General features: G+C 38.2%; 1 protein-coding gene across 5 annotated transcripts in view; it reads left to right on the top strand.

The window, feature by feature from the left end:
* The window catches only part of FHOD3 (formin homology 2 domain containing 3), a 623,525-nt gene that overhangs the window by 458,576 nt on the left and 140,007 nt on the right, over nt 1–24,942 (top strand). For 3 of the 5 annotated variants that reach the window (XM_043508620.1, XM_038393016.2, XM_038393014.2), the window contains exon 11: nt 24,151–24,276. The exons of 1 other annotated variant lie outside the window; for it this stretch is intronic. In XM_043508620.1, coding sequence (XP_043364555.1) covers nt 24,151–24,276 — 126 coding nt within the window. Of the gene's footprint in view, nt 1–18,138; nt 18,241–20,755; nt 21,134–24,150; nt 24,277–24,942 lie in introns of all 5 variants that reach the window. One more of the 5 variants, XM_043508621.1, reaches the window with a different exon arrangement.

Here is a 24,942-nt window from a genome sequence, read left to right as displayed (position 1 = left end):
TGCTTTATTCAGAATTTCACTTGATGGACAAAAAGGTAAAACGCTACCAGAGGTTTAAAGGAAGAAAGGTGTGATCACTTGGTTCTTCTATATTCACCTGCCTTTAAGATGCTTATGTTCCCTATGAATACCTGCCTGTCAGTACTATATTTCATTAATCTTTAGAAGAAACAAACCTTCAAAGTGATCTGTAAAATAAACAAATACATTCCTGAGTCTGTATTACCATTTGTCCCACAGGAATGGACTTGAATGGCATGAGATAGAACATTATTAGGGTGAGATCTTAACAACATTTATTGATAGAATTTTCATCTATTGTAATATATGGACAGAATTTCCATCTGATATAGTAGAATATTCAAATTCTACAGGGAGGCCCTGGTGAAATCATAAACATCAAGATTTATTACACTTGTGCAAAGTTATTGGTTGTGTGGTTGGAATGAATTCATGTGAGGCATTTTCTTTTTACAATCAGTGCTCCAAAACGTATATTTTCTTTCAAGGCTGAGCTGTTGTTTTTAATAGATGTGATGTAAAATTTAAGAATTAACAAATGAGACGTAGTAATGACCAACTGGGGATGAAATCAGTGGCCCAGGACCAAGGCTAGCCATTCAATCTAGCTGGTTATTACTGCTTGAGAAGTGCTCTGGACTGAGGTATTTATTGGCATTATAAGACAAAAAATGAAAACTGACAGATGTTTGAATTTTGTTTATTGCCACTGCCATTCCAGTTCATCTGGACAGGGTTTTGTTAGCAAAAAGTGGGAGCTGCTGATTGTCAGCATCTCTGAAAACCAGGCACAAAGTGTCTTGAGCTGGAAAACCAGAAACTGAAGCACATCAAACAAATGAAGACTTAATATTTGTGAAGTTCTTTGAGCATTTCTGATGGAACATACTATATACACTCGTGGAGCCTCAAAATTCTGCCAGTCATGTAGGAAACTTCCTACCTTGCAAAATAAATTTCACTGAATAACAATGGATTCCTTTTAAAAAGACCCTTCCTTCAGAATACGTGAAATTTTAAGGCTCCAGGACTATTAAGTAGTAGTGGTATGTTATATACTGCATAGTGGCTTCTCAGTATATTGAGAGTAAGTCTACACTACCACAATACATCGCAGCTGTGCCGCTGTGACATATCTGTTGAAGACACGCTATGCTGACAGGAGAGCGCTTTTACGTTGGCATAATTATTCTACCTCTGCGAGAGGTGCAAGACATAGCATGGTGTAAACACTGCTGTAAGTCGATGTACGTCGCACAAGGGAGATGTTGTTTTCACACTCCTGAGCGATGTAAGTTCTATCGACTTAAGCAGTAGTTTAGATCAGCTCTCTATGTCCAATGCATTTGTCATCACTCCATGTTTTCATTGGACATCTCTTTCATGCTTGTTTTTAGCTGGGTCTATAGTGAATTTGAGTCTGAGACCCTCGTGGTCTTACAGGCTGATGATAAGGATGACAGTGCATTTGAGGCTGAACTTCAAACATCTTCAGTGTGAGTGTTGCTGCAGCTGCTCTGCATGGAACACCTATTTCATGGTTCTGGGCTTTTTCATTACCTCTTGGTGTCTGGAACACATGCAGTGGGTGTGATTGACTCCTTACGGTGATGCATTTGGGTGGAAGAAATGCATTTTATTTCCATGCTTTGACTCCACAATGATCCTGGATTGATTATTCTGTTGTAATCAAAGACATGCAAGCACACTGAGTTATCCTTCCTGAGGTACACTACAGTTGGTCAGTTTGACGATTTTTTTGTCATTTGCATTCACCCTGTTGTTTTCTTTGTTTCATAGCTGGGAACTGGAGAATGCCAGATGGAAAAAACAGTCTGTCCCAAATCACACCATCCTAATCCCCAACACACAACTCTCTGTTTAAATCTGTGTTCATCTCCTTTTGGACCTGATATTATGCTAGTTACTTTCTTTGTCATCTATATTTTAACCATTTTGGGACAGATCTTGGCCCCAGCTCTGGATGTATTGGCAGTGGGCAGGAGCAAAGTACTACACTTCATTCTCTCACTCAGTTCTTGCCATACCAGAGTTTGGGCCTGTAGTTTCTTCACTCCTGGAAAATCCCTGAAAGCTGACTCTTTGAAATTCCAGCCATTCAGCCTCTTGAGAGGATATCCTGCTTTGCTGACTATTCATCTGCATTATTATGTTTCTTTCTGGATACGCAGAGAAGCAGCCTATATAATTGTCATATTTGATAAAGGGGTTTCTAAGAGCTAACTTTGATATAATGTATAAGTCTTAGAATGCCTTGAAGTATTTAGAAGCATAGCTAACCACTCTGATTCATTATTTGCATTGGCTGCATCCTGTTTCCCAAGCTATAAACATTAAAGCATCAAAATAACATCTAGACACCACATATCTGTTAGTCTCAGACTTAATTTTTTTTTTAACTTGTGAAAGCAACATAACAGCATTAGGGTGAGCGTAAAGGCATATGGTTCATCAGTTAGATCAAGGTAGAATATTTGTCTGTTGGGACCAGAAGTTCTTGTATTAATGAAAATGAGTCTGACCTTCAGAACTCTGGACCATGTTTTTGCCACACCTGGCTACTACTTAGGGGCACCATTTTCCCATTCCCTTTCAGTATCGCTTTGCAGAGAAGACGTTATGGACTATTGTTTCAAAATAGTCATTTTGTGGGCTAGTCATTGTGCCTGAGAAGTAGGAATATTATTTTCTAAAGGGCACATCCTGGCCTCAAAACTAAACAACACAGAATTATGCTCAGTAATTTGATAGAGATGTCTCTTTTCTTTTTTTTATAGAAATACGGTTCCTATGGAATCTTAGTAAGTTTTTATTCATGTTGTATCTGAGTTTAGTCACAGAGTTGGTGGAAACGTGGCCAAAAAAACTCTGCAAAAATGTCTTCAAAATATGTTTGTTGTTTTTCATCAAAATATTGCAATTGCAATGCATATTGTTCCAATTCTGAAAACTTTCAGCAAGCAGCAAGCTCTCATCCACTCCCCATGGGGGCATGTTTGTTGTGGGTCCACAGTTCCACCTCTGTTGCCCATACGAACAAGTATCTGGAGCAGTGTCTTAACTAAGGTCACGTTACATCTACAACGGTATATCAAAAGCCAGCTGAGTGCTCTCCTGGTAGTGAAATTGTCAGCGCCTGACCTTTCCAGACGCCACAGCCTAGTGATACCTTTTTTAATTCAGCCTATAAAAATTACAGGAGGAAAAGGCCTAATTGTTCACCTGGGATCAGCTCTAGTGCCCATTGAAGTCAATGGAAAGACTCCCCTTCAGTGGGCATTGGATCCGGCCCGTAGCATATCACCTAGCAAATGCAGGATTGTTATTTACAGTGTATTTTGCAGGGCTCTGTCTATTTTAGTTACAAAATATCCCCAGATATGAGGTTTCAGTCACTTTCCTTGGAGACTCTTCCAAATTTGCTTCACCATTAGGAAAATTTTACTGGTATTCAGCCTAATTTTCTTTTCCTTAGATTTACTTCCTTGCTTCTGCTGGTAATTACATGGTACATATGTCAGTTGATTCTCATGTTGGCTTTATACTGGAATAACTTCATTGACTTCAGTGGAGTTTAAGGTTTACACTCTTGGGAGATCAGAATCAGTCCGACATAGTATATTGTGTTTCTTTTTAGGCTCTTTTCTTCTTGGTATTTATGGACTCCAGTCCCCAAATTGCAGCACTCTCCAGGTTCCTCAGAACACTCCTTTGCAGAGTGTTCCTCTTCCCTTTCTTCCGACTCATTCAGATGGTTTGGCATTTATTTTGCTTTTGTTTACCACATCAAATAGGTTGTTCAGAGTCATCTGCTATGTGTCAATAGGTAAGATTTACTGCAATGGCAAGGTAATAAGTCTTCCAAAAAGAGAAATTTATGGTGACAGTAAAGCAGAAAAGACAATAGTATCCAAATTCTGTTTTCATTTGCAATGCTGTAAATCGAGCGAAGCTGCGTGAAGCCAGTGCAGTTACTCTGATTTACACCAGTGTAATTGAGAGCAGACTTTGGTTTTAAGATGGGAAAAGGTCAGACTATATATCTTTAAGGGCAACCAAGTGGAGAACTTGTAGGTCTTTTTCATCATGTTGGCAACCGTCTTCCAAAGTAAATGTACCACTGTTTTATATGTGGTTCAAAACAAATAAGGGACTAAATTTGTTCTGTTAGTGTGGGTTAACAGAGAGCAAAAGCCATCTTTATATACCCATTACAAATACTTAACTAAAATTATACTAAGTGTTTGTAAGGGGAGGAGGGGACTTTTACAGACAGGCATTTTGCTGCAGGCATATTTCTTTTACCTAGACCCTTGACATTTACTTTAGGCCTTACACTCAAAAGTTTGCCTTGCACTAGACCCCTTTCTGTTTCCATTCTGCAGGTGAGCTCATTAAAGTTTGGAAACACTTTAATCCTATTAAAATATGACATTTAGAATGATTCAAGGGTGGCACCTTGTGAACTTTTTCTGTCCTGCTCAGAATTTACTAGTCTAAATCTATGGGCCTAGCATAGCATTTGTAAAATAATAGACTTCTTACCAAAGCATTTCTATATTTTATGTGTGACTCTAGCTTTTTTTCCAGACATGCCAATGGGGAGTCAAAGAAGACAATAAAGAGTGGCAAGATCTTGCATGATAGTGGAGTTTTCATTTTATAGCCTTAATGAATATTGTGTGCAGTGGTCACATGAGCATTAATAGACAAGTCAAGTGACTGTGTTTCGCTTTCGGTTCTCATACTGACAGAACTGAAGGCATATAGTTTGCTGTGCAGCTGCGTGGTAGTGGAATTCCTCAGTATGGTTTTCACGTAATGTGCTCTTCATGGATCCATCCACGCACAGCAATACTCCAGGAACTGCCGGTCCTCACAGTCTTTCAGATGAGCGCAATGATGAATCTATTCCACAAAAACTGATCAGACCAAGTGTTTCCCTTTGATCTTTATTATACAAAGAAAATCTTCTACCCCGGAAATACTTCAACTGAATTCTGTCCACAAGACTTAGTGAGCTTTCTCTGGGAAATTGAAAGTAGATTTACACTAGTGGATCTTATCAGCATTTGAGCAAAGAATCTATCTATGTTTTTTAGGGAATTTAAATATGAAGTGTTTCCAAATAATCTAATAAGACTTATAATGTTAACATGAGGATTAGTCACTCTACATGCTCAGCTGGAGCTTGTACTGCATTAGGATGTTCTGGTGGTACCACAGGACCCTAGCAAGCAAGCAACAAGTAGTTATACTGGGAAGTCTATCAGGCCTACATAAGCAGGCTTATATGGTGACTGAAGCTGTTATGACTTTACACTCTACCAGTATTAAACCAGTTCGGGGTAAATTTCCCCTAAAACTTCCCAATCTTATTTTGTGTTTTGAAGAAGCTTTTCCTTCCAGGAGGACTCTGTAGAGGAGGAAAGAAGCAGTGGCTAAAGATGAAAGAGGACATGATATACTTGTGACGAGTGTTCAAGTCTTTTGGCACCCCCTGGAGTAGGACCTCACAGTCAAGATGCACTTTGCCCTACTAGTGCCACTGGGGAAAAGCCCTTCTGACCTAGACAATAGTGTAGGAATTTTGAAGTTACATCTGCACCAGGTTTTCAGTGTCCCATCTGGAAGAGCCTCCCTGAGATGAGAGTAACTCGAGGATTTTGTGACATAATCCATTATCTGTGGAATTATGCTGAGCCTTAGAAAGACTTCCTTCAAGCCTCTAGGAAAAGATGGGATGTTACTGTCTTGAAATAGGACAGGGAGCTGTGCAAACATTAGAACTGTCTGTTTTTATGTGTTTTGATGTTGGAAGACCATTCAGCTACATGAAGGGATCATAGCTGAACGCTTTTTGAGATCCTGAAGGGGTTTTTTTCTGCTTAACTTTGGACTCTCTCCAGCTGCACAGCCCATATCTTTGGCTATAGTGGCCCATAAATTTTTGTGGTGAGCTAGGCCTTCAGGGAAAGGTATACCCAAAGTATATCTAAGACTTTTTACAATTTTTGTTATGATTTCCATGGCTTCTGACATTCTGACTATAACCAATCCTTGATTTACCCCCTCCACCCACAGAATTTACCATGTCAAAATTGTAGCTTTAGTCACAGGATTTTGTGTTTTGTTAACTTTCCATTGCCACAGCTAATATTTCTTGGTGCTATGAAAACATGCTATGGTACAACTGAAAGGCAGATAGGTTTGTTTTTTTTAATTAAATGATGATGAACATATGTCAGATCCCTTAGGTTTGGCTGACCCTGCTATTTAAAAAAAGAGAAAAGGGCAATCAGGGTTGCATATAGCACTTGACTCTGCTGGCCTATCAGGAGCTACTGTAATGAAAATAATAGCAATAATAGCAACAATATATGAGTAGGGAGAGCCAAGATTAAGGATTTAAGGGGACCTATCTAATGGTAGGACATCATTGTGAAAATGAGGGGGTTGTAAAAAGTAACCTTTATCAAATGGAAAGACATTAAGTTGTACTTTCTCTTGCCTGAGATTTGTCCCATTTTTGTATCTGAGACAGTTATCCAAGGCAATAACCCTCTCCTGTAGAAGTGATAAAGGCATAGGCTGCAGTATTCATATACTGAAGGACCCATTCATAGACACTCTAGGGTAGGCCACCTAGCATTATGGTTCTTCTTGAAGTAAAATGACATAAGATTAAATATGGGGGTAGATGGGGATGTTCTTTTAATTTTATTTCATTAGCCACTGGTATGGACAAAAAATGGTGAAGAAATGAAGATGTAAGAATAGTGGTCCTCAGAAAAAAGTGGTGCACGGAATGGCAACTGTTCATAACATCAAACCATTGTTAATTTCCGACAACAGTACCTTTACCAATAAAAATAGTTGTTAGGGCCCTGCTATTTTAGCTTGGGGACGGATTCCCTTTGTTATGTCCCTCATGCATTCTGAAGGCGGTAAAGGTAACAGATTAAATGAAGAATGAAGCAATGCAGATTTGAAGGGACAGCTGATGAAACGGGGAAGCTAGGAAAAAAAAAGATTTGTATAGTCAGATGATTTTAAAGAGAGTCTTAGAGTAGTCTGGAGGAAGCTAAGGAAATACAGTGGATGAGGGGAGATAAGAAACTGGTCAAGAACAGTTTTCACTCCCAACCTAAACCATATGTATTAGAATCTATTAATTTATATGGCTCTTGCCCTATTAAAATTTGGTTGTTCAAAGCTCTGCCACTGATGTTGAGCAACTTGCACAAACCCTCTGTACATCAATGTCATCATCATCATCATCACTCTCAAAGCCACATTGGTCGTTGGGGCACCATCACTGATGAGCAATCTACCAATTGTCTCCACCCCTGACAATTGTGTGTCAGTGCTTGAGTCTCTGCGAAGTCCATTCGTGGCCACTCTTTTATACATCACTGTACCCTTTCATAAAATGTGTGTAACAATGTGAATTACTTTGGGTTCATTGAGCAAAAGTATGATATATATATATGTATGATATAGATATAAGGTGGTATTTATCATATTTTATAGAAAAGAAAATAACAGGAAGTTAAAAAGCAAAGAGCACTGTCACATATGAATACAGAAAGGAAACATATTTCTCCTTTCAACATTCATTACCCTCCTTCTCATTTTCCAAAATGTAATATAAGTCATGGTAAAAGGCTGTATGAAAAGAAAAGGCAGGATTTTTGACCTATTAGTTAGACATATTAATTTTCCATTTGATCGCAAATACAAGTAAAAACCTTTCTACACAGTGGGCCAAATTCTTGCTAATGTATACCTTAGGCAACCCATTATCAGTAAGATTGCATGTGGTATAAGTCAGCAGACTACTAATTTTATCCAGTAAAACCATTTTATTGAAAATACTTGATGGACATGTGGCTTACTTTGTTAGCATTTGTTTTCTAAGGGGGAAAAAAACCCACCAGTATAAATAACCTTTTCTTCCAGAGTCATAATTTGATTAATTTGAACTGTTGGCAACTCTCCTTTTTGCTGTTTAGCCCTACACATAAGACGAATTAAACCTCTTCTGTCTGTGAAAGGAAAGACTGCACCGGAATGCTCTTAAAAGGAAGAAAAGGGAAGCCTTTTATGATTAGAGATGCTTCGGAGCATTTGTTTGTTTTATAAGGGCTGAGGCAGTTAACTATGAACTGCACTGTTTAACCTAGGAAAGTGGAATTTGAGCCATAAATTTATAACAGCAGCAAGCAATCCTGGAAAGAAATAAAATTGATACCCACTATGACTTGTAAAGTCCTCTCCTTGATGGAATATTTTTCGTTTTCTATTTATTCACCTGTAAGGAGTTCAGGAAAGCTGCTTTCCAAGTACTCTGCGAGAGGGAAAACAGATCTGATACTTGAATGGAAAAAAATCTGAAAAGTAAAGTGCCTTGAAATCAACCCTAATGTTTCATTTAAAAAATAACTTTTGGAGGGATAGTGTCCACAGTCATATTGTCTCACGTCAATGAGCTTGGCCTGTGATGTGCAGTGGATATTTAAATAGGAAATTTGAAGAAATGAAGAGAGCTTGTATGCTGATACCTTAATTTTTAAACCGCGGCTTTTCCTAATCGGCAGTAAGCAATACACAAAGGCATTTGCATACATGATGGTTTCAGAGAAGTGGGAGAACAGTGTCCTGTAACTTAACTAGGATTGCCCAAGCTTATCATTCTGTGGACCACTTCATAAGAGAGAGATTATCTCATGACCCCACCTTCCCTCCCAACATTTCAGTGCCCCACTACTTGCCTCTCAAAATATTTAATTCTGCAGATTATCTAGGAAGGACTCACAGGCCACTGGTCCCTAGATCCACCTTGCAGGAATTGCTGCCTTAGGGCCTGATCCAATGCCTATTGAAATGAGAGGGAAAACGGGTTGATTTTAAACTCTGTTGACTGTAATGGCAGTTGAATCAGGCCCTAAAAGAACAGGAATCAAATATTGGACAGAGGTCTTTGATACACTAATATCTCATTCAGTAAAACTTGCATAAATGCTCGTGCAAACCGAATGATTTTTGGTGAAAAAAATCAAAATAAACATTATTACAAAAACACCCTTTGCTATTTCTCTCTGTTGTGGACCACATTCTGCTACTCAATCACAATGAGCAATACCTTACCTTAATCCATGAAACGTCCCATTGATACTAAGGACAGCAGAATCTGGTCTTATATTGAAAATTCTTTCTCTGTTAGACAGAAATATCCTCCCAGCTACTTCCTTCAAATTCCCAATTAGCCATTTCTTTCTGTTGGAAAATAATTAAAAAATTGAGAATTGCCTGTTTCAAGCTGCATGTTGGAACATTTAGAGGTTGAGACACTAAAAATAATGCTTGTTGAAATACTAAACGCTGTACTGTAGGGAGCAATCTTGTGCTGACTGGGGAATGGACTAGATAATATAAGCAGGTTTTCTTCATCTCTGGGTTCTCATATTCTGTGATATTAGCATAACATAGTGTCATGCTTTCAACTCTTACAGAAGGATCAGAGTCACAGACTTTAGAATTTTCAAACACCTTGTTTTTGAAAGCCTTAATCCAGATCTATTGTCTTCTGGTTGTACTGCTATTCCTTATCATCCTGGTTATTTAATAGTTGCAGCAACCTTTTTCCCTTGTGTTCTCAGATACTGCTCCTAACCACATTGTAGGGTGCACAGATATTAGATTGAGACTCCACTAAAGAATAATTACAACTTGGATTTAAGCAAAAAAGGATCATGTAAAGAAAACATCGAGATTCTTCTGTGTCTGTGTGTGTGAGTTATTTTCTTTAGTTAGCACCTTATTCATTTTGCTTTTCCCTTTCAAATAAACTTGTAGGTTGGCCTTTCGGGTGTTAGTTTTTTTCTTCAATCTCTGTGTTTTTAAAGCTTATGTTTCATTAACTTGAGGAAGCTATTTAATGTCAGCAGCAGGAACAATCTGATAGATTCAAGTTTGATTTTATTTTTAAATTAAAAGAAAGTGGAAAGGATTATCCATTACTTTTAAAGCTTTGGCTACGTTGCTTTTAGATTCCCCTGGTATATTCTGTATCCATAAACTGCACTTTATAATCTTGCTAAACGTACATGTACTTTAAAGGGGCTATAAATATTTTCCTGTCTAACTTTGGGTTCTTGTCATGGAAATAACCAAACAACAACTTTGCCCTATTAGATATCTGTTAGTTCTCTTGGCTGATGATAATCTTTTAAAAGTATTTGCCCCCTTTGGTGGATAACAGACAGCCATTTCAAAGCTGAAATTTAATGTATCCATTGTTCCAGAATTTATTTTTACAGTTTTAAAGCACTAATTGCAAAATTCTGATTTGTGATTGATATCATGGAACCTCAGTAAGCCAGTGGCGGCCTTAATGTTGGTCAAACATGCTAGTCCATACAGTGATAGCTATAAGCTCTGTAGAGATAAATATTTGCTTTGTGCTAAACTTGATAAAGTAACTAGGCCACTGCTGAAAACCTTGGCAGGTTTTGGAGCTCAATTTCATTGAATAGTTTCCACTGAATCATTTTTCTTAATCTAATTATATTATTGCATTGGCACAAAATCTACATATATATGTACAGACAGAGGGAAAAAGAAAGAAAGTATTGCCAAATTACCCCTTCTCCTATTCACACAAAAATAAACATATACTTAATAAGAAAGGCCCCATTGGAGCTTCCAGGTATATTCAGAAATCTGTTCGCTCTTCTCATTTGATCTGTCTCCTCTATATGTTTGCCTCAATCATATTTTATTATATAAATGGCATTCCCTGTCTTTATTTAGCTGTTTTCCAGTTTTAACAAATGTTTTGGAGCACATTTTCCATTTTTACAGATAGTTTAAACAAAGAATCTGCAGAAGATGTTATATTTCAGCTATTACATGAACTCTGTATAAGTAGAAGATCTATTTTCTATCCATATTGAAAGTCAGCTGGCACTGAAACTATTTTCTGGATTAAGAAATGAAAAATACCGTTGATTCAGCAGGTATTTTAAGAATAAGATTGTCACTCATCCCAGACAGGAATCAGACCCACTTTCATAACAACTATACTCTAGAGGTCAAATTCTGGAGCTACATGTTCAGTTGCCGATTAAGAGTATTTCCCATTTATGGACCCTGGATCTGGGTCTTTCCTTAATATGTTAATTCTTCTATTTCCACTATGCAAATTCCACAGTAGTTGGCATGGTCCAATTTGGCTCCACAGCCACAGAAGCCTATGCATATTTCCCTTCACCCTCTTCCCCCACTGCCCCGGCATCTTCATAACAGACATGAGGACAACCAACCCCTTGCTCTGATTCTTCCCAGTCCAACTGCCATATGTGTCCCATCCTGCTAGGGCTAATATCAGCAGAGTCACTGAGCCTTTCTAACATTCGGATGAGGGCCAGATTCCTTCTGAGCTGCTAGCATTGAGAGAGAGAGTACGTGAGAAGGGTCACCATGGCCTGAGAAGAAGTCCAGCTGGCTGGCATCTCTAAAATGAAGCCATCATGTAATAACATGTTTCGCCTTCCTCTGTAGCATGGTTGACTTGAGGGAGGCTTCTCTGCTCCTTGAAGTCTTTGAACCATGATTTAAGGACTTCAATAGCTCAGACATGGGTGAGGTTTTTCATAGGAGTGGGTGGGTGAGATTCTGTGGCCTGCGCTGTGCAGGAGGTCGGACTAGATGATCAGAATGGTCCCTTCTGACCTTAGTATCTATGAATCTATGAATCTAAACACAGTTTGGACCCATCAGTCCATTGCACCACCACTGGATAGCTGGGGAGATGGGAGGAGAGAGCTACTCACTCAAGCTATCAACTTCCCACCCTCCAGTTCACCCACTGCTACACAAAAAATTCCCTTCCCCCCCACAAAATAATTAGTAACTCGTTCTCATCTTGTCCTGTATACTGGAGCCTTACAGATCTTATTGTGTCTCTAGGGTGGAGCAGCTCGGAGGAGAGACACAAATGGGATTAACGTAAGGCAGCTTTAAGAGTGGGAGAACTCATTTACATGACTTCCTTTGCCTCAGCCAAGGCACTCAGCACCTCCTCCTTGTGGAGCAGCTTCAGTTCACTTCTGCCCCGCTCCCCTGATCCCCACCACCACCACTTTCACATTGAGCCTGCTATCCCCAGGATCAATTGGGCTGATATGTAGACACTTTGCTAGCCTCTCTGATGCTAACTGAGAAGCCATGTGCCTATGCTCACTCCTAAGTGTCCACTCAGCAGTGAGTTTAATTTCCTTGTTTATTGTCCTCATTTTGGTTATACATAATCAAAAGTGCTTGTTCTAAAAAAATAGGCCAATTTCCTACAAAATGTGCAACTCTGAAAGGATTAACTGCATAGGTGTTAATGGCCAATTGTAAACCATGAAACCAAGAGTGCCACAGGAATGCTCCATGTGCAAATCATTTGAAACATGTGATACTTTGAAACAATACACAAATGTCTGAGTTGCTGGTTATTTGGTGGCCAGAGGCTATGCTGCAAATGGACTTGTCCATAGGTTCACAGCCTGATTTGGGGCAGGCAGTGGTAACATAGGCTCCCAACAGTTATCTAATTTTGAATATCCTGCCCTGACATCATGCAAGCAATAACACGTAAGAAGACATGCTGGGGTTTTTTAACCCCAAAAGTGAGGTTAGTACTTGTAACAGATGCCAGATGACTAGCACTGGAAACTGAAGTATTCTATGTGTACGCACAGGAGGTAGAGCAAGAGCAGAGAAAACATAAGATCTTCATATGACCCTATTAGTATTTCTGAACTCTTGCTTGAAGGGTCCACCACTAAGGGGGAGTGGGTGTGTAAGTCTCACTCAAGCCTTGGCCTCGCTCCTGAGACTGCCAATAAGGGTGCTGATTGTACTGGTGGTTTTGAAGATGTGATTACCTGTCCACTAGGAACTGGGCTAAGATCATGAAGTCATAGACATCCATATAGCTGTTATGTGATAATGATTTTTAGTTTTTTTAACCTGGGATCTATTATAGCAAGTGACTTATAAGTGAAGTTTGCTCCCTATCCTATTACTGTGATTCTTGAAACAATCTAATCCTCCAGATGTGCATATATTACGTACAACCTTCCTGCACATCATATATGTGTTGTGAGATGTGAGATCAAAGGCCAAGTTTGTATGCCATATGAGAAGCATGGATGTCTTGTATGACTACACTTTGATGTGTGTCCCTACTTCAAACATATGTTTAAATTAGGGCTATCAAGCGATTAAAAAAATTAATCGTGATTAATCGCACGATTAAAATAATTAATTGTAATTACTTGTGATTAATCATGCTGTTAAACAATAATAGAATACCATTTATGTAAATATATTTGGATGTTTTCCACATTTTCAAATATATTGATTTCAATTTCAACACAGAATACAAAGTGTACAGTGCTCACTTTATATTTATTTTTATTACAAATATTTGCACTGTAAAAATAAAAGAAATAGTATTTTTCCATTCACTTAATACAAGTACTGTCGTGCAATCTCTTTATCATGAAAGTTGAACTTACAAGTCTAGAATTATGCACAAAAAATAACTGCATTCAAATATAAAATAATGTCAAACTTTAGAGCCTACAAGTCCGCTCAGTCCTACTTCTTGTTCAGTCAATCACTCAGACAAACAAGTTTGTTTATATGTTCAGGAGACAATGCTGCCCACTTCTGGTTTACAATGTCACCTGAAAGTCAGAACAGGCATTCTCATGCCACTCTTGTAGCCGGTGTTGCAAGATATTTATGTGCCAGATATGCTAAAGATTCATATGTCCCTTCATGCTTCAACCACCATTCCAGAGGACATGCATCCATGCTGATGATGAGTTCTACTAAATAACAATCCAAAGCAGTGCAGACCAATACGTGTTCCTTTTCATCATCGGAGTCAGATGCTACCAGCAAAAAGTTGATTTTCTTTTTTGATGGTTCGGATTCTGTAGTTTCTGCGTCAGAGTGTAACTCTTTTAAGACTTCTGAAAGTCTTGCTCCACACCTCGTCCCTCTCTGATTTTGGAAGGCACTTCAGATTCTTAAACCTTGGGTCAAGTGCTGTAGCTATCTTTAGAACTCTCACATTAGCACCTTCTTTGCATTTTGTCAAATCTGCAATGAAAGTGTTCATAAAACGAACAACATGCTGGGTCATCATCTGAGACTACTATATCATGAAATATATGGCAAAAGGTGGGTAAAACACAGAGCAGGAGACATACAATTCTCCCCCAAGGTGTTCAGTAACAAATGTAATTAACAGATTATTTTTTTAATGAGCGTCATCAGCATGGAAGCATGTCCTCTAGAATGGTGGCCAAAGCATGAAGGGGCATCCAAATGTTTAGCATATCTGGCATGTAAAATACCTTGCAATGCCAGCTACAAAAGTGCCATGGGAACGCCTGTTCTCACTTTGAGGTGACATCGTAAATAAGAAGTGGATAGCATGATCTCCTGTAAATGTAAACAAATTTGTTTGTCTTAGTGATTGGCTCAATAAGATGTAGGACTTAGTGGACTTGTAGGCTCTGAAGCTTTACATTATTTTGTTTTTGAGTGCCGTTATGTAACAAAAAAGATCTACACTTGTAAGCTGCACTTTCACGATAAAGAGATTGCGCTACAGTACTTTTATGCGGTTAATTGAAAAATACTATTTCTTTTGTTTATCATTTTTACAGTGCAAATATTTATAATAAAAATAATATGAAGTGAGCACTGTACACTTTGTATTCTGTGTTGTAATTGAAATCAATATATTCGAAAATGTAGAAAAACATCCAAAATATTTAATAAATTTCAATTGGTATTCTATTGTTTAACAGTATGATTAAAACTGTGATTAATTATGATTAATTTTTAATAGCAATTATTTTTTGAGTTAATTGCGTGAGTTAATTGTGATTAATTGACAGCCCTAGTTTAAATCAATGAGAGCTCATGATAAGTGCCTGATTGACAGCATTGAAAATGAGGTATTGCAGTCTGTGTTTTAGCAAGTTTTTGTTACTGTTAACCTGCTGAACTTTGTTTGTGGTGATCTAGGTAGTTTTATTGTGATTCTTCAGGATGCTTGGTTGTTGGCTTTTCCTGGAGAGAAACTGTCCTTTCAGGCTAAGTGAAGTGCAGAAGTTTTGTAAGGGACTGTTATTTGTGTGACACCAGCTTATAAAGGCCAGCTTACTTAGCCTGCACACTTCTAAATATGAACTTAATTCCAGTCTTTTAGTTAACCCTTCTACTCTGGGAATCCAATTTTCCCACTGGATGACAAAGACAAATGAAACAACCAGAACAATGGAGTGCTCTACATCCCTTGTTCATAACTTGATGAGGACGATGATTGTATATTTCATTTCACACAAGGTACATACAAAAAGTTCAAGATTTTCAAACCTGTGTGATTAAAATTAGGTTCCTAAATCCATATTTAGGTCCCAGTCCTGTAACTGACTCCACACAAACAGACTCCATAGTCCATATGGAATCAATAGGAGGTACATGGTCTTATGCACTTAATTATGTGTCCTGTTTTTAATATATGCTGAGCAGCCAGCAGCTCCAAGGTACACTGAATCAGAGTGCAGTCTTAACTCAGTGAAGTCAATGGGCATTCTGCCATTCATTTCCGTGAGGCAGAATTTCACCCTATTTGGCTATAAATAAATTTGGGAACCCAGTTTTGAAAATCTTGACCAAAATCTGTAAAATCAATGCATAAAGCATAAAGCTGGTACTTAACATACTGTTTTTTTAGCAGGGGTTTTTTTTCTGTTTCTGTTGTAATATGAGGCATTTTCTCTTGTAAGAGGTATTTGGCAAAGTCTATCCAAAAACCTCCTGATGGGAATTAACAAATTGTACAGGAAGAGCCAAATTGTGCAGACCTTCCTCACACTGGGGAGCCCTTACTCGGACAAATAGTTTTATGCCAGTGGTTCTACTTAAAGAAAGGAGTGCTCAGCAAAAGGGTTGTTGTACATTCAGGTCCTAGTTTTGTATACATGAAACAAAATATTCCAGCTATTCTGATTTCTCCTTTGTGAATGAGGCAGCCTTTAGAGTAAAATATTACTTCATATGAAGAGGGTAGCTTGAACATTTTTGCCTCAAGGTTCAGCCAGTATATGCCAAAATTCACCCAAGAGCAAATATTAATGGCAGAGTTAAACCCCTTGGGCAAATTAACATGTAAATATAATGGTTTGTGAAAGAAAACACTGACAGCGCCATTATAGTTAAGGAATTGACAGTGTTAATCATTACACTGTGAGTATGAATCATGGTCTGAAGCCAGCTGCTCTTATACTTCTGGCTGGTACAGGAATAGCAACAAGTGCAGCACTGCTGCTATAGGCATTCCCTCTTAGCAGGAGGTCAGACGTTGGCAAAGGTAATGCTCAACTGGTAGCTAGTCAGGTGAAGGAGGTAAGAGGAACACTCTTGATTGGCTGTTTTTCATGCTGCTTGCTTTGTGTCATTTGAATTTTTGAGGCCAGGGTAACAATGAAAAACTGACACACACACCCCCATCTAGTCTGATTCTGTCACCATGGCTCCTTAGTATTGTTTAAAGACAGCTGCCCACTGTGTTGATGTTGCATTCTACATGCTTTGAGAGTAGTTGAATGCCTGTCAGAGGTTTCAGAAAAGGGTTTCAAATGCTGCCATCTTCCTGCAATATTAGTAGATCAAGCTTTGAATATAACATAATCAATGCAAGTGCAGCAAACTTTGGACCTGATCCTTGCTTCCATTGAAGCAGTTGGCAAAACTCCTCTTGGCTTCAATGGGATAGCATTTTGCATTTTTAACTTAGATAGTTTATGTTAAGATTATTGTACTTCACCTCAATAGTGCCTCTGAAACCATTTTTTTTCCACAGTAGCAGCATTCAGTTTTCTTCTGACTCCAAAATATACTAATTTAAAAAAAAACCAACAAAAATCCATAGAGCATCCTTCTAGAATTTAAAAAACAGAAGCCTTGCAACTAGAAAAGTGAGTGGAATATGAGAACATTAGAAATTTCCTTGCCATTCATGGTGTTGCAGTTCAAGTGATATCTCTTTTGTATATAACATACATAATGGCATTCTTCAATAAGTCAGATGGAGAGCTGGAACAACTGCTATAAAGAATGAGAAACTGAAATAGAAATCCTTTTAAAATTTTCCATAGGTATATTATTTGAGAGGAATGTAATGTAGCTAATGAGTTTATATTTGGGCTATGGTTTATAGTGGGGCTTATGCATGACTTGTAATATTCATCTCCCAGTCTGCTTTCTGGATCAAAACTATATATCTTATGCAATGCTAATGATTCCCCATTTTTCCATTAATGGATAATTCATATAACAGCATCTTATAACTACAGTTTTTAACTTCTGAGTAGTTCTAAACTGTATCCTGTTTATTTTTTTATTAGACTTATTTTTAACTTGGTTTACATCCTTAATTTTCTTGTTAAATAGGTGCCTTACAAATTACTGTCTGCTTTTCAATCAAGGTATTTTATTTTTGGCTTTTAATATTATGACACCATGATTCACTGAGTGTGGTGCTTTAAGCCAAAGTGACATAGTTTAATGCAAAATAAATTAACCATTGGTATGATATGGGAGAATAGCATACACAAGTGTCTGTGGGGGTAGCACCGCTGCAGTGCTCTACCTGGCTCTAGAAAAAAATGGGACAGTCTTTAGGATTTTTTTAAATAGATATATATATGGAAAACAAATCCATGCTTTAATAATCCCTTTGTGATAACATCAGTATGATTTTTAATGTCCTGAATACATAAATACTTAGCTAGTGCAAAGAGTTCATTTAATGTTCTGCAGCATGCTTACTCATTTTTCTATAGATTTAGTGTGGGTAAGATGGTTTCTCATGTCATGCCTGAACTACTTCTGTCTTTTTTTCCCTTCCATTTCTAACATGTTTGGGTTTGGTGTTTTGGGGCGACTTATTTCTTTTTCTCTTCCACCTTCCCTCTTTCTGTCCCCTTGCATGCCTCTTTCTTGGTTTGATCTCAGAGAGGAGACGGAGTATGAAGAAGAAGAAGAGGAGCAACCAGTCACAGAGCCTAATACTGAGGATGAGGGGGAGGAAGAGGCCGCTAGGCAGGTCAAACCCAGGTACCAGGTTTCAGTGTCCCTCCCCTCACCTTTCCTGACCTCACCGCCAATATTTGTAGCATGAATTTACCTTACTGATTTATAGTACTCAACTATCCTGGAAAACGTATTCATACTTTTCATTTTAAAAAGTACCTTCAGAAAAGCCTTTTGAATCAACAAAGCCTTGTTCATATTTATGAAAATATTTAAATGCATTTAATTATAAAAATCCAATAGATTGCACACTAGCTACACTAATTTGGTTCAGAAGATTTAACAAGCAGAGCTGATGATTAAATTTTAAGCATGTGCCTAATTTCATCCCTTTCAGCAAAGCAATTCATCGCATGCTGAAGTACTTTGCTGAGCTGGGGCCTCTGTGAACCTCTTCCTGAGCATCCTTTGTTAGTGTTTCCATGATCCATCATCACAGACAAAAATGTGCCTTTTTCATGGTTATAATTTTTATGAATCATTATTGATATAAAAATATTACCGTTTCTGGAATATTGCCTACTAGTTATTTTAGAATTTTTAACAAATTTTATAGGGGAAAAAATATTTAACTGAGGGACAAAGCTGGATACAGGCATGCATTTGCATGTATATATGTAAACAAACTCTAGCTATCAATATTACATGTTCACATGTAATATTTTCCATTTGTTTTCTGAGGTTCATATGGATTTGGCCAATGGTAACTTTATTCTAATAAATAAATCAGAAAAAGAAAATATGCTTTCTCTTCTAGACAGCCATTTGATTTAAGTTAAAATGTTTGGCTCTGCAATTCTGCAAAATGAGATTGGATTTTTTTTTAACTTAACCGCACTCATACAGACTCTACAACGCTGAAGGAGGAAAGGAAACTGTTTAATGTGCAAATTCCAAAGAAAATATTGTAATGTTGTTATTAATGTCTTCCAGTCTGCAAATCTAGCCAATGGCCTTCTGAAAATTTAAAATTAAGTGGTAATTTCCTCAAATCCAATGCTTAAAAGTAGGAGCTAAAAACTCAGTTACTTAATTACCTGAATATAAAACAATATTATGTAAAGAGGTGTAATTGAGGAGTCATATACGGCATGTTTTTGCTTATGTAACTTTCATACTTTTAAAATAATATCTACTTTGATATGGCTAGAGTGATATTCAGATCGTTGTTCAAAATAGCACCTTTTAACTGCCTTTGTAAAATAATGGGCTGTGATCCTCTCTGGCTCCTACTCAGAGGCATGGTCAGGCAGTTCTGCATGCTGTCCCTCCGCAGGCGCTGCCCCTGCAGCTCCCATTAGCCATGGATCCCGGCCAATGGAAGCTGCAGGGGCTGCACTTGGGGCAGGGGCAGCATGCGGAGCCCCCTGGCTGCCCCTACGTGTAGGAGCTGCTTCCGGGAGCCACGCGGAGCAGGGGCCAACCCCTGACCCCATTCCCCAGCTGAAGCACTTGAGCCGGGCAAGCCCTGGACGTCTGAAGGGCCAGACGCGGCCCCCGGGCCGTAGTTTGCCCACCCCGTGCTACACAGTTGGAGTTCAGAGGGGCAGGGGTGGTGAAATCAACCCACCAATCTAGTAACCCAGCTCAGGGCTGCAATGCCAGTCCCCCTTAGCTGCTATTCCAGCCTATGGTCTCTGGATGTCAAGGCTAACCCTGCACAAATGCAGATCCCATGGTTCCTTGCCTGTCCTGCCTCCCGTCCTCATTTATTACAATAACACTAAGCTACGCAGGGCCAATGCAAAGACCCCTTTCTACTGCGCTTGGAGCACAGGCATCTACACACAACTGATCTGCTTGCAATTCCCTCATGCAGCCCCCATGCAGTGATTAAATGGGGTAGAAGCCTTGTGCTGACACTCTTATAGTAAGAACTGTCATGGAAATACTTAAAGAGGTACATAAGCACACTGATAGAACATTGCTTTTAAATCAACTGTAGGGTTTTGTTTATATAGAAGAATACTGATTTGGGTCATTTTGGGATTCATCTCTGGTAAATGAGTTTTATATAATAATACCTGCTCTGTTATAGCGCTTTGTGTCAGTAGATCTCTACAAACTTATATAAACATGTCATATGAGAATACAGGATGGTATTGAGATAGCAGGCTGTTAGATTTGGGCATACATCATAAATTACCTGTTCTTTGGGCCAGATCATCCAGTATGGTAAGGCTGCTTTTGGGCTTAACTGGTCACTTGAGGATAGTATACAGAACTGTAGTGGAAAAGACTCATGAAAACTAGATTCCAGGTTCTGAATTTCCATGGGTTCAATCCCTTCCCTTCCTCTAAACCAAATCTAAACATTCCTCATTTTTTCCAACCCTAAGAAGAATCCCTCTAGGATACAAAGCTTTGAGGTTCCTAGCTTTTTAAAAGTGATGGCAATTGGCTACATTTGGGAAGTTGTTGTTTTTGTTTGACTCTGCTGGATTCCCCACCCCCCCCAACTATGTGATCTTTGATCCTTTCTCTCCTTATCCTGCTTTGCCTTTCTCTCTTTCCCTCCTCACCACACCCTCCTTTGCAGTGAGGTCCCAGACGTAAACCCGGTTGCAAATGAAAAGCTGCAGAATGAGAATCAGAGTTCTGATTCTTCAGCCGTCTCAAGTGCAGTTTGTCAAGCCGAGAGGCCTCCCTCATGCTCTAAAGCCAAGAGTCCGCCCAGCAGCTCATCTTCTGTGCCTGATACATCTGTCTCACTCCATTATTCTGTTTATTCATCACCATCCTCTCCTGTACTTAACTCCTCCCAAAATTCATCAGCATCTATTACTCCAAAGGCATCTCCAACTGTAGAGAAATTGCCTTATGTACCACATAGCCCTTTTCACCTTTTCTCCTATGACTTTGAAGAGTCTCCAGCAACTGTTACAGAAAAGGAAGCAGAGGTTATCAGGGAAAACAGGTAGATTTTATACAGCTGGCATTAATTTTTAGATGAATTAATAACATCTTTCTAGAGTTTTATTATACTATTTACATGCTCTTTGTGTTGCATTGGTCCTAGAACGTACTGTATTAGTTTTAGTCATGTTAGCCTATATTTTAACATGAGTGATCTCCCTCCTTGGTCTTCGATACTCTTATTTCATCCTGTTTCTCTTCAAGATACATAGTTAATAACTGGCCTCTTCTAAGTGACAATAAAAAATATGATAAAAGCATCTTTTGGGGAAAAGGCTTATGGGCATCAATTTTGCTTTCATTTATGTTGTATAATTTTCAGGATTAATTTCAAGGAAATCATTAAAAAGAAAAGGAGTACTTGTGGCACTTTAGAGACTAACAAATGTATTTGAGCATCAGGAAATCATTGGTGTTATACTGATGTAAAAGCTGTGTCAGATCAACATCAGGCCCTAGGGTGAATTTTTGGGTGAAATCCTGGTTCTGCTGAAATCAATGACAAAACTCCCACTGATTTTGGTGGGGCTGGGATTTCACCTCCAATGCTCTTGCATTGAACTGATTAAGTACAGACACAGCCATAGCTTTTCTTTCTGCACTTTCAAGTTGTCTCTGTCACAAGAGATGTATAATAGGTTTAATACTAAAAAGCTATCATACAAGTGAAAATAGGGAAACAGCCATACTTTAATTTAAAACTTCCAGATACACACTGGAATGAGATTTAATAAGCCACTTACCGTATTATAGGTTTATAATATAATTGATTATTTGCAACACTTTGAGGTTTAACAGCCGATTAGCGGTTATACTGCCCTCACTGAGCATAGTAGTAAATCCTCAATGCACATGTTTTCAGTAAGAAATTGGTAAATATTTTGCATATAGTAAAAGTCTTAGCAAATAAAATATTTAGATTTATTTGGATTGTTATTTTGTTATGCAAAATCATTAAGTCTGACAAGATACTGCATATTCTTATCCCCTACTTACCTCTCTTTATTATTACTGAAAGTTATGCAAATTTTTATCTTTGTAATGGGATAGGGAGTGGATGATCTTCACTTTCATACCCAAGCTGACATCATTTGCTTCTGACAGACTACAGATGCCAAGGTCTCTCTTCTCTAGTTAGTATGCTTTGTAGCCCCCAAACACTCTAAAAGGAATTGAGTGATACTATTCCACCACTCAACACTTGTTATATAAAGAGCACTTCCCTTTTTCAAAGGATTTTCCCTTCCCTTTCACAAGGATCATTTAACCCTCCCAACATCCCGTGAGAGAGATGTAAGTAGTGTTATCTAAATATCTTAGATGTAGAAACCGACGCAGAGGAGTGGTTACTTGCTCAGGGCCACCAGTTTAATCCGTATCTGAGCAAAGACCAGTGGCAACTTTAGGCCAAAGAGGCCTTATGCTGTACAGACACATAACCTCTCAACCAGAGGACTATTTCCGTTTCCCATTCTATTCTCCTGCCAAGACACTGTGACAGAGGTTGAATTCTCAAACTGGTCTTTTCTTTTCCCTGCTTAGAAAGGTGAATTTCAATTCTTTTCCTTGGATTCCTGCTCCTTTTGGAGTAGTACAAAGCCTTACAAATAGATGTTTGGGAGTGCTTTAAGACATGCACGATAGGTATGGAAATGGGGATATGGAGAGGAAATATGATACACGCTGTTCATAGCAAGGTTTCTCCCATAAAAGATTCCTAGTTTAAATATATTCTAACTGTATAACTCTAGCCCATGGCAATCAGTACTTCAGGTTGCAGCCCAAAGAATGAAGTTTGGACATCTGTAGAAAGCAGTTTTCCATAAGGAAATGATAGGAATTAATCTGAGCTGAAAAAGACACCTAGGTTTTCAAGTAACATGCCTGAATGAAGTGAAATTATGCAATACTACCATTTTGAGGGGGGAAGAGGAGTGATAAAATAAATGAAGTATATTTAATCTAATGAGCTGTTAAATAGAAAACGACACTAGGCTTTTCTTTCATGAAATTTTGTCATTTGGGCTGGTTGACTTCCTGGAATAATTTAACTACCATCTGGCATACAGTCCCAATGGAAAGATGCATCTCTTCCAAAAAGTAGAAAGAAAGGGTAAAACTTTTCCAAAGCCAGCACCCATGACATGTCAGTTACATATGATGGTGGAGCGGTTAAAAGACACATGAAAGCTGTGCAGCTGTCTTTTCTGCTCAGTAGAAAAGCCAGGATGAAAACATTGATACTAAGGGCTCTGGGGAGGTGACCATTCCAAGAGCCCTGGAAACAATTTCTCTTTGATCAACAAGCTAACATTGAAGTCAAGCATTTTTTTAATGGAGTGAATGGATGGTAGAAATTCCTAAAGCTGTGCTTCCAGAGACATCTCTTTTTTAACTGTGGCTATGATTTTTTACAGACAACATAAGAAATGGCACATAAGCTATGACTTATGTTGGGGAAGAAAGGGTGGGGAAAGAAAACACTTCGTTTTAATTGAAAAGAATTTGGATGCTTTTCATTTACAGCAGAAACATTAGCCAATCATTTGAGTCCATGTTCTGACAATGGCTGGGGAATACTGGTGTTTTCCTTTATTTCACTTGGAATGAATACTGCTGACATTGATCTTTTCGGTTTCTTTCCTGGTGGTTGATTATCAGCTCCCAAACCAGCTAATAAATTTTTGAGTAACTGAGCAGTCAATTAGGTATTCCAGTGAACAGCTGTCACTTTAAAGGAATATTGTAATCCTTCTTTTAATCTCCATACCAGTAGTTTAAAACATACAATATTAACCATGTTCTTGTTATGGGTTATATTAAAATGAGATGATATTCTACTTTTTTTCAAAGATGGGGATGTGGCTGGAAGTTCATGGAGTTCTGGGGTACAACATCCTTTGATCCTCTTTATCACTAAAGAGGGTTTGCTGCTGCATTTCTGCTTGCTGATTATTTTCTTTCTTTCTTTTTGTCTCTCCTTTCTCCGCCTGCCTCCTGTTCTTCTGGTAACTTCAGAAACAGTAGCTATGGCAACAACTCTTATTCCTCTACAAGACCTTATTCTGGACTAAGTGCACCTACAACACCCATTTCTCGTTATGGGACAACTCTCTCACCACCTCAGGAGACCAAATCTGAAAGGTTTGTAAGAAAGTTCTTAGTAATTAAATTTGCATTTTGAAATTATCCCAGCATATAGAGAGTAGAGGAAATAATGGTTGTGACTGTGTATGTCATTGTGTCTGAATTTTAAACATTTGTCCTAGTCAAGTCTGTTTTAACATTTAAAGACAGAATTTACCAAAAGCAACAAAAATTTTCTCCCTCACTCTTTCTAAATGGATTGTTTGTTGTGTTATTTTTAATGGCCAGATCTGTTTCCATCCCATCACTGCTGCTTCCATCTAGAATTGTTACAACAGGGTTAAGTACTTGAAGGGTTTTTAGAACAAATTTTATTTCTCCCAATTTTTGAAACATTTTTCCACAATTCTAGTTTCATTTACACTGAGGCAAATTCAAATTAACGTCATCAAAGTCTAAAATGTCCAAATTTCCCATGGTATAATTTTGGCTCTTCATTTTCTTGAAAATGCATAATTTATCTTATTGCTTTTAAATCACAAGCAAAATGTTTTCCATAATATGTCAGGGAGACACATATTAACCTACCAACTGGCTTTAAAAAAAATAAGCCTATGAGCTATCAAAATACCACGATAAATTATGGTCCACTAAGGTATGTAGAAAAAAATATAAAAAAAGAATGTTATGGATACATGCAAGAAATTGCACTTGGCAAGAGGT

This window comes from Dermochelys coriacea, chromosome 2, assembly GCF_009764565.3.
Source record: "Dermochelys coriacea isolate rDerCor1 chromosome 2, rDerCor1.pri.v4, whole genome shotgun sequence".
In the NCBI taxonomy this organism is placed as follows: Eukaryota; Metazoa; Chordata; order Testudines; family Dermochelyidae; genus Dermochelys; species Dermochelys coriacea.
This window is presented reverse-complemented; position numbering and strand designations above follow the sequence as displayed.